The sequence below is a fragment of the Protobothrops mucrosquamatus genome, unplaced genomic scaffold (genome assembly GCF_001527695.2).
Source record: "Protobothrops mucrosquamatus isolate PMUCROS unplaced genomic scaffold, P.Mucros_1.0 scaffold1018, whole genome shotgun sequence".
NCBI classification, from domain to species: Eukaryota; Metazoa; Chordata; class Lepidosauria; order Squamata; family Viperidae; genus Protobothrops; species Protobothrops mucrosquamatus.
The window spans coordinates 110,474-129,820 of NW_015387254.1; the positions used below are offsets into that span (position 1 = coordinate 110,474).

General features: G+C 37.3%; 2 protein-coding genes across 2 annotated transcripts in view; one reads left to right on the forward strand and one right to left on the reverse strand.

The window, feature by feature from the left end:
• Nucleotides 1-658: 658 nt before the first annotated feature.
• Nucleotides 659-9,876, reverse strand: MRPL22 (mitochondrial ribosomal protein L22). The gene is made up of 7 exons (XM_015819913.1): nt 9,821-9,876; nt 9,684-9,729; nt 5,432-5,561; nt 3,860-3,925; nt 3,189-3,266; nt 2,106-2,175; nt 659-1,419 (listed from the first exon to the last, which is right to left on the reverse strand). The coding sequence occupies exons 1-7, from the start codon at nt 9,843-9,845 to the stop codon at nt 1,208-1,210; spliced, it is 627 nt and encodes a 208-aa protein (XP_015675399.1). The 5' UTR covers nt 9,846-9,876; the 3' UTR covers nt 659-1,207.
• A 2,819-nt stretch (nt 9,877-12,695) lies between these two features.
• GEMIN5 (gem nuclear organelle associated protein 5) overlaps nt 12,696-19,347 on the forward strand; it is a 31,722-nt gene continuing 25,070 nt past the window's right edge. The window contains exons 1-7 of the mRNA XM_029284846.1: nt 12,696-12,739; nt 13,694-13,875; nt 15,728-15,876; nt 15,998-16,114; nt 17,604-17,736; nt 18,295-18,457; nt 19,109-19,321. Coding sequence (XP_029140679.1) covers nt 12,716-12,739; nt 13,694-13,875; nt 15,728-15,876; nt 15,998-16,114; nt 17,604-17,736; nt 18,295-18,457; nt 19,109-19,321 — 981 coding nt within the window. The 5' untranslated portion in view covers nt 12,696-12,715. The remainder of the gene's footprint in view (nt 12,740-13,693; nt 13,876-15,727; nt 15,877-15,997; nt 16,115-17,603; nt 17,737-18,294; nt 18,458-19,108; nt 19,322-19,347) is intronic.

Here is a 19,347-nt window from a genome sequence, read left to right on the forward strand (position 1 = left end):
TCTGCCCTGATTTCTTCTCTTTTGTATAGCATCATATAGTAGTAATTGCTATTAGCCAATCTCAATAAAGGCTAGTCATGGTCTTCCTGTGATGTCTATTTCCTCGTTTGATTTTCCTTAACAATTGTGGCACTAATATAGCTATGTCCAGATGATGGAAGAGTTTTAAACAAAGATTCCATGTGAGGGAAGGATCTTATTGCCTTTGGATACAAAGGGAATTTGAAAGCCTTAAATTAGTATTAGTTCTTTAAGTCTGTGGACACACAATAGTACTAAGTTAATTACCTCCTATTTTAATTCATTTTATAAGTCATTCAGAATTTTTAATTGAGAAATTAAGATACAAAACAATAAATGGTATTTTCATATGAAGAGTAAACTTTGTTCTGTAATCTATAACTAACAATGATATGAAAATACATAGACAGAACGTTGCTTGCCATTAAAAGGGAACTTTAATTATGATCTGATACATTTTGAAATCTAAAGTACACGTGTCATGCAATTACCATTAAACAATCTATTTTCTGAGGTTAGCTAGTTTATGCGTTTCTGAAGAAATCTTATTAATGAACGTGAATACAGAGGCAAATTTCAAGGGTTGCAAGTTCTATAGAATTCTGTATGTACTCAGTAAAATAAACGAACAGGCATGCCATCTGTAATCATGTTTTATTGCACTGAAATTTCATTGCATCACTCATTTGCTGTTCAGAAATATATTCCTCTATGAAGAATCAGAAGATAATGAACAGTCATGAAACTAAATTCCAATAACCAACAAATGTATTTTTCATATTTTAATGATACGTATTAAATACATTTTCTCTTAAGAGTTTTGTTTGTTCAACATTGGTAATTGTTTTATTTACATCCAATCTTTCTTCTCTGATGAAATTCAATTTTCCACAAGATTCCCAAGTAGTTTCCAATGCAGATACTTATCAGATCAGGACAATGTTCTGCCTATATTAGAAGTATTGAGCATACCGCCTTCCACTATCCAGTACAAAAAAAATATTTTGTTTTCTGATCACCATTGCAATTCTAACAGTTCTCCATTAGCAAAAGTACCTTTCCTAAATACCAATGTATAATGTATGACTGTTTTCAGAAATAGGAAATTGAAAACTTATTTATAAAATGTACTTTATTTATGTTTTTATCAAAAAGGAAAAACAGATATATTGTTTTATGAAAGCTGTCATAGTGTATTGATTATGGTTCGTTTACGAAGTTCTTCTACATACTCCTTAGCTTGATCGAATCCAGTCTTTGCAGGTGCTGGAGGTGGAGGTGGTCCTTCAACTAACCTCACAAAGTAATGACATTTGACTTTGTCCATAACCCCAAAACAGCCTTTGCCATGGTAGCGGATTCTTTTTATATAGTGTCCTTTTCCAGAAAATGATTCAGCTAGAGAATATCAAAGGAAAAACCTGGTTACCACAGAGATCCAAAGAAACACTTAGTAGAACAGTCAGTTCAACAGTTCATTATCCGTTTAATGCATCTCAAAGAAAAGAGAAAATGGTTCGGTCTTCTAAGATAATCAAGCCAAATGCATAAAAAGACTGGACGAATACATTTTAAAACATGTGACAGCTGCTATCCTTCATTCTGAACTAGCAGGGCTATTTTTAAAAAAGATTTTTCTTTTTTGTCTTCATCAGCTACCTCTGACTACCGCTGTTGTGCCAAGAGTGTTGCTACTTCTGGAAACTTGTCTCACATCAGTGACTCATCTTGACCCCATTCAAAATTCTATATAAAGCATTAAACAAGGAAACACAATAAAAGTATAAAATAAAAATATTAAAGGTAAGATGTGTAGCTAAGCACCTTCTAATGTGATAAACAATCTGTCAGATCTTACTTATACTATGCATCAGTGTTTCTTAAACCCCTTTCTCTGTTCTTGTTCTCTTTGCTCAACAACTATGGGAAAAAAGGTCGTAAAATTGGTAATGATTCACTTAACCATCTTGCTTAGCAATGGAAATTGTGGTCCCAACTGTAAGTTGAGGATTATCTATAAATTATAAATTACATTACATTCTGCTTTTTTTTGAGAAAGTTTCATACAATTATAAAGTATTTACCAATGTATAAATTGGATTTAAATTCTACATTATATTTTGTCACTGCTAGTTCCTGGGCTTCCAGAAGAACCTATTATGAAAAAGGGGGAAAAATGTAATAAAGTCACAGAGATCATGAACATTTTCAATTTAAGAGCTTTAAAGCTCTACAAAGAGAAACAAAGGAATATTTGAATCTTAGCATGTTGAAAATCCTATGCTCTTCATAGCAGAAGCTTCTGTATTCTAATTAATTGGATTTTTATTCCATGAGCCTTACTACCAGATCACTGAGCAGAGCATTCATTGCCTTAGTTAACTTTTAGAAGTTCAAACAGGTCCATGTCCCAGAGAAGCAGAAGCTGGTGGTATTCTCCAACTTGAGGATATGTAGGTATCTATGTTCAGCTAGGTTGGCAGGAGCTGGGGCAAGTAATGGGAGCTCACCCCATCGCATGGCACTCTGGTTTTGAACCTGGGCTGTGGGCTTTCCAGCTGACAAGTTCAGCATCTAAACTGCTGAGCCTGCCAACCTAGCAGTTCAAAAGCATGCAAATGCGAGTAGATAAATAGATACCACTTCGGTGGGAAGATTACTGCATTCTATATTTTCATGCTGGCCTCAGGATGATATAAGCGTCTTTCAGACAATCATCCAGTCCCAACATCCTTAAGATGGAGAGTGTTTTAATTAAATTCCATTCCCCAACAATATTGAGCTGGAGTCCATTCCACCTTTATATTAACCATCACAATTTTTTTTCTAAGACTCATTTCTATCTTACCTCAATTTCCCTTTTCTGTCAAAACATAGTCAAGATATATTTTTTCTAAAAAACTGTTTAGTAAACTTTCTTTAACTTTCTTGCATTAGCATTTTTTATTCTTCTGCTTCCTAACTCCTGGGACCCATTCCCTGCTTTCACCTTCTATATATCAAGTTTAACCACAGCCAAATGGTCATATTTTCTAAAGTATAAAATCAATCCACATAATATACATATAAAATCTCTGCATATACTGAGTAATAAATTTCAGCAAAGCTCTCAAATAAATGGGATTAACCAAAATTGGAAACACATTTTGAAGAAAACTGTAACATACCTCTTTGATTATTTTTGCTCCCTTTTTATCATTGAATTCCATCTGTGCCAATGCCTCATCAATGCCCATTCCCCGTATCTGAAATGGAAGGAAATAATATTTTGTGCAAAAAAGTCTCAAAATGATTACAATGGCAAACATATTTTGACATAAAAGAGCAATACATATTTTGACATAAAAGAGCAAGTGAAACTGGAAATTGTCACTATGCAACGCAGTTGTAAAGCGAAACATAACATGACCATGTCCAACTTATGACATCAGTTCTAACTGTGGTTAAGCAAATCACTGCAGTTGTTAAGTGTGATGCCACCATGAAGCCAGCTATGAAAGTCACAAATGACAATCATGTGACTGGAGGACACTGCGACCAAAATAAATGTGTGCAAATTGTCAAGCACCCAAATCATGATCAGGTGGCCCTGGGGACACTGTGACCAGTGCAAGTTCGAGAACAAGTCGTAAGTCTCCTTTTTCAGCGGTTGTAACTTCAAATAGCCACTGAATAAGCAATCAGTAAGCAATGATTACTTGTATCACATTGGTTCTTATTTATTGCTTTGAGGTCTGAGTAAAACACTGAAGTAGCGTAACTATAAGCTGATGACACAGGAAAAGCTATCAGGATCATATAAACATGTATCTAAGAAATCTACCAAAACAGCTCTTACCAATTTGGCCAGGTACCACATCTTATCCTTGTTATATTTGATATCTCGTCGACTGTGGTATATTTCCTTTAAAAAAGAAATGTTTATTACATAAAAGTAGCAACGTAAAATGGTTATAGCAACTTATCCCCAAATGAATGCATCCATATTTGAGCACAGAAGAGACAGAGCCAAGATCATTCAAGACTCAAACCCCAAATGTAACTTTTTGAATCAAATTGTTTTATAGTACATATCAGCAACAAACCACAGCCCTAGAGCATCCTCTAACATCTCAGACACTACACATTACAGTTTTATTTTTAATTAGTTTAATTTTAATTACAGTTTAAAAAATAAAAGTCAGCTGAATCTCATAGGATTTCTAGGCAAGACTGCTGAAATCTCATGAGAAGTGATTAAGCACTCACCTAAGATCACAGGCCGATCAATTTTATACACTAGTCCATCTACCTGAATACTATCTAGTTAGAAGAAGCTGTCAGGTATCTTAAGAAAATCCTGACATTGTGGCTGATATTATTTTATATAAACCATTAGCATGGTATATTGAAGCAGTTAAATTTTAACAGTTTTATAGGAGATATGGGAATTAACTTGACCAGAGTCCATTCAACTATGCCATTGACATTCTTCTCTATTACCATTACGTCTTCCATCTGATCTTACTTTTCCCTTCCGGGTATTCTCAGTTGATCACTGGAAGAGAAAGGCTCAGTTGCTAATGAAATAAAATGCATTACCTTAAAGTTTGCACCTTCCCAAAAATGAGTGCTATTGGCCTATTGCAGTGATGAGTACTAGAATGGTTCTGAAAGAAGACATGGAAGTCTTCTATGGTTTTTCATAATCTATCTCACCCCAAAGATGCCAAAGAACTACAAGGAGTTATTTGTATACAAATTATTTGTATATATATATTAGGCCTATGAGTTTAATCCAAATGAGATGCTATAAAATGATCAACATTTATTTCATTACATTTATTATAACTGCTGTCTTCCAACAAACATGCTCACTATGTCACTATGGGCCACATCCACCATAAATACAGCAACCAAGGTCAGATTATTTAATGCCATTGCCATACCAACTGCCATCTATGCTAGTGAGGCCTTGACATCTAGAAGAATTATTGATAAGATCGACATCTTCCAGTAGCGTTGTCTCAGAAGGATTCTTCGTATCTCATATAGGGACCATGTCACAAACAAGAAAATTCTACAAAGAAGTAATTCCTGAAGACTCTCTGAGATGGTGATAGAATGAAGAATCCGCTTTGTTGGACATGTGCTCCGCATAAGTGAGAATGTCCAGCAAAGACAGCAATCAATTGGATACCACCAGATTGTCAGAGAAAAAGAGGAAGGCCAAAGAAAACCTGGCACCAAACATTTCAGGAAGATCTGAAAAACATCAATCTTAAATGGAAGGATGTGGAGGTTGTAGCTATGGACTGAGAACTGTGGGATATGCTTGCAGCCCAATGTTTTGCACAGGACATGATGATGATTATAGCTGCCAACTCCAACACAGATCTCAAAAACTACTCCTCATAAAATTAGGACTTACTGCTGGTCTTCGAGGTTCATCTGGCCCTTGTGGAGGATAGGTGATGTTGTTCTTTTTTTCCCACCTTGTACTGTACCCGAAAGATCTGCATGTATTTGATAGAAGAGGAATGCTGGAAGATGCCAGGACCCTACAAGACAAGGTTTTATCATTTTACAAAAGCTAAATCCTATCACTGGTTCTGGTTGCAATATACATAAAGGAGAATATTTGTAGCTCAGGGTTGAAATGAAGGGTCCTTGGTGCTCTCTGAGCTTGGTTGTTTTCTTGCAGACATTTCATTACCCACTGATGATGCTATCTGTTTTGGATAATGAAATGCCTGCAAAAAAACAACCAAGCTCAGAGAGCACCAAGAACACCTCACCGATTGCAACAATTATTATGATATTGAATGTTAAATTCATCGCAAAGAAACTATATTTATTCTAATTCCGTAACCTAATACACAATAGGATGTGGAATGTTCATTTTAGGCCAACCTCAACTGCACTGCAAAACAATATATCCACAAATATAACTATTTATTAATATCTTGCATTTATGTATAATCTAACCATATGGAAACAACAAACAATTCTTTGGTGCAAAGTGAAGTAGATACACATGAGCCTAAACTCAAGTACTGTTAAAATACAGGATTTTCAGTGACAGCTGTCACTTTCACCCATTAAAAAGTAGCTTACTGTAGATCAGAAAGGGATCCATAACAACCAGCCATTTTTTTCAATCAACAACTCATATTTATGTTACGCCATAAATTGTGGTTTAAAATTGCACTGGCTGAATTGGTATATAATAGTAAGCAAAAAGCAAAGCATATGACTTAATACAATGTGTGAATCTAGCCAAAGAGATCATTATTACTATTACTTTTATCAGTCATTCTTGGATTCTCTCATTTTATACTTATTATATTCCATTCTTCCTTCCATAGTTTTCAGTTTGTTCTTTTTAACTGTTTAGTTTGGGGCTGGCCATCCAGTTTTTAATCCTTACATTCATTCATTTGTATCGCATACGCACTTTAGGAATATTTCATCATACATAAACTTTCTTTAGTGTAAATAGTGCACATTTGATTGTATATATGTAACAAAAACAAGTATTGTTTTAAAGGAACTCATGTCTACTGTTATTTAATAATTTGAGTATGAAATTACATTAGGCACATATCTAGTGCCCTTGAAATCTCTTTTTGAAATATTATATGATAATATTTGATTCCAATTATTTAAAAAGTGTAGAATATCAGAGCTACTGAAAAATTCCTCACATTCATAAGAAGCAGTCAGCTGGCTACTGTCTAAGAAAGGTAAATCCTCTTAGGTTCTAGAATTTCTGTATGTATCTTTAGATCTTCTCTACTGGCTCTATACCAACTCTTAAATTTCATGGAAAGAAAGTTTTCCTTCAGTAACCTATTCTGTAAAGCAAATACCTTATGCTTTACAGGGTGTTCCAGTGCCATCTAGTGATCATAAATATATATTGCTTTCATACTATCAGAGAATGTGAGAACACTCAAAAGCTAATCAATTTGAATTAATATCTATTCATTCAGCAACTCTTCAAAGTTACAAAAGGGCTGAAAAAATGAGCTTGTGACCAGTCCTTGTATAACTGTTGTGTACAACCCCTGCAGTCACATAAAAATTTGGGCCAGCCTGCATTTACAACTGCTTCCCTGCAGCCATGCCCCTAGCTGACCTACATTGTGCCTTCACCTGCTTTCTCTCTGCTGGGCTCACCATCCTGGCCACAAGCAGGAGAGCATCCCATGTTTTTATTAAAATACATGAAAAATAATTGCTACTTCATTTGTATTATTTCTGATGTTTAAAACAAAACATTTTTATAGTTCCCTATTTTACCTATTGTGCTTAATGTTAAGTCCAGTGTTGCATGGAATTTGTGAAGAAAAGCATCTGGCTATAACAAGGGTCTTCAAACTTGGTCCTTTTATGATTTGTGGACTTCAACTCCCAGAATTCCTCAGCCAGCGTGCCTGGCTGAGGAATTCTGGGAGTTGAAGTCCACAAGTCATAAAAGGACCAAGTTTGAAGACCACTGGGCTATAACTACCACAGGACTATTCAAATTTGGGAGATTTTGTATTACCAATGTCTCATAGCAATATTAGCAAAGATCAATTTGTCAATTATTATTTTAACTACAGGAAGAAGTCACCAAAGAAACATTGTCCCTACTGTTATATCACAGATTTTTCAGGCCAGATTACCTAGTAGCTCCTCATCTGTCTAAGACAGATAGAAAATGCAATAAGAGAGAACATGGACCATGATGCTATAAATGGCCCAGTCCTCTGCATTTGACAAGTCATATTTTCTAAAATCTAGTGACTGCCAAAACCAATTGAATTTGGAAGATATGTTGTTGCCCTCACTTAAAACTAATGAACTATCTGGCTCCATAAATATTGTTTCCTGTTGCTCCATTTCTAAAGATGTGGGAATAAACATTTTGAAAATGGTTGTAATATTGAAATCAGAAGGGGTTTTTTTTTAGGATAGCAGATAAACAGATGGAGAAAAAACATGGGACTTTGTTTTTACGTATGACAATGGTGGTGAGGTTGTTATAGGCCCAAAGATGGAAAGAATATATATCTACAATGGAAGAATGGACTTTGAAATTAAATGGAACTAGCTGAAATGGCAAAATTGACTGCTTTGCTTAGAGACAATAATTTGATTAAATATGACCTGGAGGCCATTGATAAATTTCTTAAAGGAAAAATAATCATTTTTTTTATTTTGGAATTTGAAGTTTGGATTAGATTTGACTAGAGAAATATTGTAGCTTTTTAAATATAAACATACTTGCATTTGATAACTTATTTTTTATATGAAATTAAGAGAACATTTTAGGAATGCGGGTTTTTAGTAAGTTGACTATTAGTATTTTAAGATATTTAACAGATTGGTGTTATTTCTTTAACTCTAGAGAGAGGTATGTCTGTACTAAAAGAAAGTCAGAGGTCACCTTTGTATTTGTTAGATGCATTTTTTGGCATCTATTTTCTATTATGTTAGTTTGTATTTTAATGCAGGGGTCCCCAATGCCTGGTCCGTAGACAGGTACCAGGCCGCGGCATGCCAGCCACTGAGCCGCAGAAACAAGCAAAGCCCCATCCGTGGGATGCAGGCAACACACAAAACCATGTACTCTCCGATCCGTGGAAAAACCTTTCTCCACGGAACCAGTCCCTGGTGCCCAAAAGGTTGGGGACCTCTATTTTAATGTATGATGTTGAAACTTAATAAAGATATTATATAAAAAAACTTATTGTTGTATATCCTGACACTAGTTCCAAACAGGGATTTTTATTGGAAGTCAAGTGGGAGCAAAGAATCATGTTTTTTCTACTGCCATTCCTTCAGGAAAGTAGAATTCAGAGAAAAAAAATTCTAATCAACTATATAGTGGATTCTTGCAATTTGAAAATTGTGGTACACTATGTCATCTTTACAAAATACTATTTATGACGTTTTTTTAAATGTATTGTAGCTTATATTAAATTTAATCCATGCCAATTTGATACCAAGGACAAAAAGGAGATTGAACATAATCTATTTTAATTCATTTGTTAGTGTGATTTCAATATGCAATTTGAAAATGCATGGAGTTGTGAATCCCTCTTAATCATTCTTTGTTACTAGGAATTTTGCAGCACCTTAAAGGATATCAAATGCATTATAATAGCCATTGGAAATACTGGTTCAATATGCTGGAATATGATGTCCCACACAACTTGAGGGCATGATGTGGAGGCCATTTGTATTATGCATTTGCATTTCATTTGTAATTTGTAATCCATTTTGACAACTTTACAGATACAGAGAAAGCAAACGCTTAGAGGAAATCACGAAAATGCAAGCAATATTAAATGGGTTAATTTCATTAAAATTCAAATAAATGATCATTACAGCTACCTTTCGCAAAACAGCATCATTGGGGGAAACACTGAAAAATACTGGGGCAGGGGGGGAAACAAATAAAGCGGAAAGGCAAGAATAGATCCTCCTGGCAACATCTTATTCCCAAGAGATTCATTCATCAAGCTTTGGGTCTGTGGTAAGTAACAGATTACATCCCGAAATTAATACAGCACTGCAAAAAATACCAAAGGAAGCCAGGCTGTACCCTAAATTAACTATTTTCACAGATTCTAATTTTTGTCCCTTGATGGATTTCTTAACTTCCGTGAACTTCAGGGGCGAAAGCTCACCTCCCGGCCCGAGGGCAACCGCCAAGGCTCCACGCGCGGGCAATCCCTGCGAGAGAGAAAGAAGATGTGAGTCGTGGGATCCCCGAGTAATCCACCCCCCCCCCCGCTTCGCAGGCCGCTCGCCTCGCAAGGCTCACCACAGAGCATCCCCAGCAGCGCCATCTTCGCAGCCCTCAGCCAAGGACCGACCGACCGACCGACCGTCTTTACGGCAGAAGCCGGAGCAGCTGCGGATTGACCTAAAGCAGGGGTAGGCAACCTTGGCTCTTTTATGACTCGTGGACTTCAACTCCCAGAATTCCTGAGCCAGCTGTGCTGGCTCAGGAATTCTGGGAGTTGAAGTCCACGAGTCATAAAAGAGCCAAGGTTGCCTACCCCTGACCTAAAGCATCTGCCGTACGGTGCTCCCCCTTGCGACAGCACGTGAGGGAGCTTAGGGCCGGCTTTACGGCGGTGCGTGGTGACAGCTGCCGGGAGCCTCCTGGAAGCCCCAACGTGACCGCGACGCTTCCTCGGGACTCGTGCGATGGCTGCGGCGGCGTTGGGCGGCGGGGCCGCCGAGCGCGTGCTGCCCGCTTCTCCTAACTGGTACTGCAGCCGGTGCAGCGACGCTTCCCAGGACGGGCATCTCTTCGGCTTCGCGGCTCGGCACAGCCTGTGTCTCCTGGAGGTCCACGCTACCGTCCCCACCTTTTATGGTACGTGCCTTGGGCTGAGACTCAGCAGGCAAGGTCTTCCTCCTCCACCACCACTACCACTACCACAACCACAACCACCCACCAGCCCCTCTGTGTTGCCTAAGCCCCTTTCTTCTCTCGGGGCGGTCCTGGGAAAGAACAGCAGTTGCCGTTTCCCGACTTAAAAGCCAGAATAGCTTCCTTTCTCGTCATCCTTGGTGGATGGCGACCAGGTGGGAAAGCTTTCAGCCGACTATCTGCCTAGTTTTCCAATTGTGACTATCTGCCTAGTTTTCCAATTATGAAGACCAGCCTTCTGGGAGTATATCGCTCCAGTGTACTGTTTTAAGACCATTGTTACGTCTTGGCTCCCCTGCGACTAAATTTAGTTATAGGGTTAGCTATAGAGAGAGAAAAAGGTAAATAGGTCCATTTTACAAACTTACTCAGTAACCCCTGTTAATCTCACCTGAAGTATGCTCTGTACGAAGGAGCAGTGCATTACTTGTTATATTTGGTGAAGGGAGCATAACTGTTTATATTTGGGAAACACTCAGCGTGGGTTCACCCATGCTTGCGTAGAAATCTCACTATGTACTGGTATCAGCAGTAGGCTTTGTCCTAACTTCTTGCCTATTTCTGAATTGAATTCAGAGTTCTGGCAGAGAGCTTACAAACTTGAAGCCAAGGGATTGAGAAAAATATAATATGCCACACATACCTGGTCAGAGTCTATCTGTGTCCAAAGATCCACTTCTTATTTCTTGTCTGAGATGGTATAGGATAGGTCCTCCTGCTTGTGCAGGGGGCTGGACTAGAAGACCTCCAAGGTCCCTTCCAGCTCTATTCTATTCTATTCTATTCATTCCTATTCCTATTCCTATTCTATTCTTATTTCCCCTACCAAATAGAATGAGGTGGATGGCCATAATAGAAAGGGTTTCATCATTTGCACAGGTTCTCCTCAGGGCTGTGTCTTAAGTCCGCTGCTGTTCACCCTGTTGACCCATGACTGTTGTGCTAGGTTTGCCACCAACCATACTGTGAAGTTTGCAGATGATACAACAGTAGTGGGCCTTATTCAGGATGACAAGGTGGAAGCTTACCGCAAGGAGGTTGAAGGGTTGGTGAACTGGTGTAAGGAAAAAAGCCTAGTTTTAAATACCGGAAAAACCAAAGAGATCATTGTTGATTTCAGAAAAGGCAGGCATAGCCACACTTCTCTGTGCATAAATGATTCACCTGTGGAGATGGTTACCAGCATCAAATTCCTGGGTGTGCAGCTAACAAGTAGGCTGACTTGGTCGCTCAACAGTGAGAAACTGGTGAAGTGGGCACAGCAGCGCCTGCATTTTCTGCACCACATGAGAAAAGCACAACTTCCTTCCCCTGTCCTGACCACTTTCTACAGGGGGACAATCAAGAGCATCCTGTCATACAGCATCACAGTCTGGTTTGGAGGCATCACTGCTTCAGACAGGAAGGCGGTGCAGAGAGTGGTGAGAATGGCCGAAAAGATCATTGGCAGTTCCCTCCCTCCCATCCAGGACAAAGCACAGAAGCGCTGCTTGAGCAGGGTCCGCAAGATTATCTGGGACACTACACATCCTCTTCACGACCTGTTTTCCTTGTTACCTTCTGGGAGGAGGCTTCGTGGTATCCGAAGCAGAACATCCAGATTCAGCCAGAGTTTCCATACAGCATTAACATACAGCATTCCATACAGCATTAACCTTGCGAACTCTCAAGCTTCCTCTTTCCGTTATATATTCAAGATAGACAATATTTAATATTTATTTGCTACGTATATGTAGGGATGTGGGTCTATACATACGTTGTTCATAGTATGTTTAGGTGTGTGTCATGTATGTATTTCACTTTGAGACAGGGCAACTAAATTTCATTTTTGATGTGTGCCATTGTGCCCACAGTATAAAAATGACAATAAAGGTTATCTTATCTTATCTTATCTTATCTTACAAAATGTCTTGCCCAAAAAGGCTGCCTCTTGTCAAATTAAGATAGTCTTCCTATCCCATCTATTGTGCACATTTTGCTGTTTACTTTCCTACCTTTAAATGTTTTTATTATATTGAGCTGATGTCTTAAAATAATTTGAATGCAAATTATTCCTTTAGCTGGGAATTAGGAATGTTAATTGGGATAAAATTGTTCAAAATAAGAGTTGACCTATTTTACAAGTCTAATATATTTTTCACTGCAGGGGAATTAATAGGCCACACTGAAAGAGTTTCTGGCTTCACATTTTGCCCCTATCCTGGGCAAAACTACTATTGTGCCAGCAGTTCTGATGATGGAATTGTGAAAATTTGGAACGTCCAAACATTGACTGTCATGATGGAACATACACTACATCAGGTAAAATGCATTGGAAATGGTAGTTCTTGATCACTTGTTAGGTTGTGATGCACATTTTATTATATTCTGGAGCAAAACATCACTGAAATCTTTTTTTAGAGAAATATGGAATTAAATATTTATCAAGATTTGTACTGTGTATACATTGTCTGGATGGTAGACTGTGAGATAGTGTGAAAAAATATTATTATGGGTGAAAGAGGGGGAAGCAGAGAGGGGGCAGCCGGGATCACCCGTAAAGTATCTTTTCTTTTGTGTATTGATGTTTTGTATTTATATGCATCAAGTTTATGTTTATATTTTGTTATACTTGAAAATAATAAAAATTTAAAATATATATATATATATTATTATGCAGTCTGTTTATTTTATTTAATCCTGCTACTTGTCTTTCTTCTTCTTTGTTCTTTCTAATTTTCATATCTCTTGGGTGCATAGATAGGCACTTCATAATGAAGTTATATTTTCCAGATGAAAGCTTTTATTTGATACCAATAATGATAATTCTAATATCCTATGAGTAAATAAAGGTCTATATGACACTTTTATTGTCAAATAAATCAGTTCTCATCTTTATTTACATGTGATTGGATTATGACTAATCCAATTAGTCTTTAAGATGTAATATGGTTTTTATGAAATGTTTGGAAAATGTGTTTTCTTAATTTCTTTCTATAAAGTACTCCTGAATTATTTAGCACTCTAGTAAATAGCTGGTCATTACTTCAAGAAAGAAAGAGATAGAGATCATTGTCTCAGTTTCCACCTTGGAAGAGATATGGAACATATGTTATTAACCTTTGGTTATTAACCAGTGGACCCACTGGACTCTGGAAGTAACTGAGATAGTTTGCAAATTTAAATTCTGGCTTTTTATATTTGAGTGTTGTACAAAACCTCAAAAAATATCAACATTTAATTTTCCTTTTAATTGTGCTGGTTTTTTTTCTCTAGAATACGATTTCTGCATTGCACTGGTCACCCAGAGTAAAAGATCTAGTTGTATCTGGTGATGAGAAAGGGATAGTGATTTGTTACTGGCATAATCGAAATGACAGTCAGCAATTTTTTCCAGAACCTAGAACTATATTCTGTCTCACTTGTTCTCCTCACCATGAAAATCTGATAGCTATTGGGTAAGGACCAAATGTTTATATATTTGATATATTTTATAATACTATATACTAATACATGAGAAAGCAGTTGAAATAAGTGTTGTTTTATCAGTGGTGTCCATTTCACTGATGAGTCAGATTCTCCCTCATTTTTTGCATATGGCCTTCTGAATCTGCTTCAAACATTTAGATCAGATCAGATCCTCATATCTGCAGGCAAACTGACACAAAATCATATAGAAGAGTCAGGGAAAGAGGGACAAAACACCCCGCATTGCTATACTTGTCCTATAGGCTTGTCCATCTTTTGCATAGGTAAAAGTTGGAACAGCAAAATTGTTCCAGGTTTCAGTTGATTGAACTGCAAGCTGCTTTGTTAGTTTGAACTAACTAATGAGTTCAAGTAATTTGTTTGAGGTTTTGAAGCAAAATACAATGTCCGTGTTGTGCATGCCCTATTGTTAAGACTTTAAAATGTGGAAAACTTTCAGGGAGAATATTTTCATTAATAACAAGCAAAAATATTCTGTTACTAAGTTATATTCTCATCTACATTGAGAATACAGGATCTAGTTTTCCTTTGGAGATCCATTTAGTTATTTTGGAAGAGAATAACTGGTTCAAAGTTACCCAGCTGGCTTTGTATCTAATGCGGGTCTAGAATTCACAACCTTCCATTTTTAGCCTGGTGCCTTAGCCACTCAACAAACTGTTCTGTCAATGCTAAAAAGATTAATACTAGGAGAAAACGAGGTGTGTGTGTGTTGGTTTCACAGTGTTTATACCAAGTGATGGATTAAGTTGTTGAATACAAATTATTTTATTTCCTTCTGTTTCAATCCTATTATTAATTTTGTAGTGCTATCAGAGGATATTACTCTATACATTGTGGGAGTTAAAACTTCTAAGGGTAAAAATGTTGGTTATGTCAGCAACCAGCACTCAGTTACAGAGCTGACAAGCAGAAGACAAACGGTTTGTTAAAGAAAGGGAGGAAAAATAAATGCAATAATCACAGAGCCATGAGTTAAAATAGATTGTACCCTCATGTTACAAGAGGGCAATCAATTCCTTTAACTGGCATCATTTTAATGTAAAGAGTTTTATTCAGATATACCATTTCAACATATAGAAAGCTTCGGCTAAGTACAGGTTGGAAAGACATGATCATCCTAGCATGGTTTAGTTAGGATTACATTGAAGAGATACATATTTATAAAACAAATATGTGATTATGGAGAAAGAGATTTCAGCCCTAGTCTAAATCTAGGATGCTAATTAATTCCACTTTTATCTTTCTTCAGTGTTGCATATTTCTAGAATAATGGGGAAAATAAACAGACTAACTTAAAGTATGCATTGTTCCATATCCGCATAAAGTAGTTTTACAAACTAATGTAATGCCAAGAAAGCATATGCTTTATGTTCAGAAACATTTGTTTTCCCCCATAAACTATACTGTATATCTGCAGATATAGAACATAGAACGCTTTCTGTTGTGTTCAGTATATAGTTCCTGGCAGGCTGAGAAATACTCCAACTGGAAAGTTTTGCTGTTCAGATTCATTAATTTCATGCAGAAACAATGAACTATTAGCATTCTATGTTAGATTATGAAACCTGTATAAAATATTATCATTTGTTTACAATTCATATGAGCTGAAATCTCACTTATTTCTCCCACTTATTAATCAGTGTAACTGTAAGCACTTCCATCCTAAGGTTTATGTTTCCCACTCTGCTCTTACAAACAGCAAAGATTACATTACAAGCATGAATGGGCTGCATCTAGTATTGGGATTATTTATTGAACATGACTTGTTGGCTAAGAAATTAAATATTGTTTGCTCAATATAAATCTTTTTATCTCAAGCTATAAGGATGGGATTGTGATTGTTATGGACATCAGCAAAAAGGGAGAGATTGTTCATCGCCTGAGAGGTCATGATGATGAAATACATTCTTTGGCATGGTGCCCTGTGCTTGGTGAAGATGCTCTGTTCAGTAAACAAGATTGCCAAGGTATATATAAAGCATATGTATTGCAATATAACAGCACTGTGAGTTTTGTAGTAATATTAGCTTCTATAGCGGAAGCTAAAGACAAAAGCACTATTTTTAACTGATTTCTGGATACTTTCAGAAGAAGATGCCATTACAGGAGCCATAACAGAAGAAGCAGGTGTAGAAAAAGGCTATTATTTGGCCTCAGGAAGCAAAGATCAGACCATTCGTGTATGGAGCTGTAATACAAATAGAAGTAAGTCTGGAGAAATTATACATTATTTTGACAACATAATGTGGTATTTTTTCCTCTGTTTTCTCTGTGCTTCACGATGTTAAATGTTTATCAATTATAGATAAAAAATGAATTCTAATACTAATAATTTGAAGAAGGGAGTTGCCTCATCAATTCTCATTTTACATAACATCCAATCCTGAATTGTGTGAGCTTAAATGTGTTGAAATGGCACATAGTCTTTCTTTATAATAAAGCCAACAATGATCGTCGCTAAAGCTGTTCAGATCCCATTGTTTGTATTCTGACTGAGCAGATCTTGTTGAAATGCCTGAGGCTCAATCTTATAGGTTTAGCTGGGTTGAGTTTGAGCACATAATTCCTAAGAAATAAGAAAGGGTCCTTTAGGTCAGGAGTCCCCAACCTGTGGGTCACAGCCAAGTACTGGGCTGTGGCCTAATCACCGGGCCACCTGAGTGGCCGGCCAGCCCCACTCATGCAAGCAGCGCTGCAAGCCTCGGGCATTCGTGGTCCCACTCACCTGAGCCTTGTCGTGGGCGCTGGTGGCCCCACTCGTGCCAGCATCATCGAGGGCGGTCGCAACCCCACGAGCACAAGCCTTGTTGCTGCTTGCGGCCACACTCACACAAGCCTCGTTGCAGGCGCTTGCACCACAAACGGTGCTCATGCACATGGGCCTGTCCTGCCCATAAAATCATCCCCTCTTTCCCCCGTCCCGCTCTGGGCCGCCAACCAAGAAAGGTTGGGAACTCTGCTTTAGACTATGACATCGGCCATAGTGCCTGTAGATGGCCTCTGGCAGAGCCAGAATGGGAATGTTGCAATTATCCTGGTTCTTTATCCATTGATCATCATTATGGATTGAATATACCAATTGGGAATAGGAGCACTGCGTTCAGATTTTCCTTTCTCTGTCTGTGATTCCAATCAGTATGATGAGAAAGAGATTGAGCCTGAGATTCCGTACCTGTGTGGGCCTTAAAGCTTGATACTCCTGTTTAACATCTACATGAAACAGCCAGTGGGCTTTTCATGCATTTCAAGATGCCAATTATTACCTATAAAGCTTTTCATGGCACTTGGCCCTGTTATCTGATGGATCCCCTACCTCCTATTGTTTTTGCCCATTTTGTATGAGCAGGCCAACCAGGCATGCTCCAGGTCTCATCAATTAAACAACGTAATCTGTTCCAGGAAGTGCACATTTTCTTTCTTTGCTCCCTAGAAGGGCATCCCCCCTCATAACAAGATTTAATGATTCCTTGAAAAGTTGGCCGTCTGAACTTAGTAAATAAATTCCATGTATTCAGTCAGAAATATTATGTTCAACAGTATTTATGTCTGTATCAGTCTGTGTCTTACAGAACATGTGCAAAGGTGTTTTTTTTAATAAAATTAAATGGAACAATCCCATTTTCATTCTGGAATTTCTCCTTTATTTTGATATCAATGCAGGCTTGAAGTCTCTATTTTTTTTTCTTTTTGCTAGTGGTAATGAGCTTGAAATTGCCCTTTTTGAAAAGAAGAGGTGGAGGTGTTGAACCAATGGTCAAAGAGCGTCTTTGGTTAACACTACATTGGCCTTCAAATCAGCCCACATGCATTCTCTCCAGTTGCTTTGGGTGAGTATTCTCTCAAATTAAATGGCTGGCTGAAAGGCAAAAGTATAAGAAAATAAGTTTGGGAAAGCTGTCGATTAATTCCTTATATTTTTATATATTTTCTGTGTTTTCTCAATACACCTCCAACCTTTCAAAAACAACCTCTCTTTCTAAGCAATTTGCTTTATATTTCCAAAAAGTATCCTCTGGATGTGTGAAGATTACAACTCCTAGAATCCTGAAGCTTTGGACATATAGGCTCAAATTCTATGATTTGCATCTTCAACATATCTGGAGAGCACTAGTTTGGGGACATTGGATATATATGTCTCTTGTATGTTGCATGTTTCCAAATTCTTAAATGATCTAGAAAGATTTCCCTATGAATTATAATGATCATTCTGTACATGTGAAATAAAGCTTTTTGAATTTCTGTTTTAAAATACAATTTTATTAGACCTCAAAATATTTCATATTTTGTGCAATGTGACTATAAGTGTAAAAGGCTATATACTTAAAAAAAACAACCTACTTTATGAATTAACAAATTCTTGCTTTCTGCATGTTTATTTTTCATAGTGGTGAATTGCTGAAGTGGGATTTGGCACAGTCTGGGAAGCGGAAATGGGAACTCCTGGGGGCTTCATCTGAAGGACAAAACCATTCTAGAATAGTCTTCAACTTGTGTACTTTGCAAGTAGAAGACAGACAACTTCTTTTCTCCATTTCAATGGACAGAGATGTAAGGATCATATCTCTTGCTTGCTTGCTTGCTTGTTTGTTTGTTTTAAAAAGCCCTTCAGAACATTCTGATCTGAAGGTTCCACAAAAGTTAACCTATCTTTGCTGCTGATTCTAGGTAATATGTGAGATTTCTTCCTCTGTTTTTTTTTCAAAATCATTGCTGATAACTGATCTGCCTACAGAGAAAAATGATCAAATGTTTGTGAGGGATTTTTGTAAGTTTGGTGGCATTTTCATTTGAATTATTATCATAAATCTGTTTTTTGCTTTGGTGCATTACAGTTCCCTTTGACTCCTTTTCACAGTTTTTGGAACTGGACTTTCCGCTGACTCATTTGTCTTCACTTTACTTTGATCTTCAACATTTAAACATCTTAACTCTCATGCAGAAAAATACGTTGAATCAAATAGCACATTAGCTTTTTAAACCTTGAATCTAGTCTTACGCCTGGTATTTGTAGAATTTGTAGAATTCTAGTGTATTTATCCATAGAATCTCAGCAGGAATCTACTCACTTTTAGAGCAGATCAGTGCTTCCCTTCAGAAATTCTTTGGAAAATCTTCATAATTTTCCTACTGAACTTTTCCATGGCTTTTGATTTGGTGATTTTTTATTGAAGCTCCATTCATATTTTTTTTTCTTTGTAGGTGAAGTGTTGGGATCTGGCAACTTCGAATTGCTGTTGGACTATGCCTTCTCTTGGGGGTTTTGTTTACAGCCTGGCCTTTTCACCTGTAGATACAGGCTGCCTTGCTATTGGAGTTGGGGACAGCATGCTCCGAGTGTGGAACACCATTTCAATTAATAATCATTATGATGTGAAAACTTTCTGGCAGGGCATTAAATCCAAAGTCACAGCTGTAAGTGTGATTCTGCTCCTGTTTTT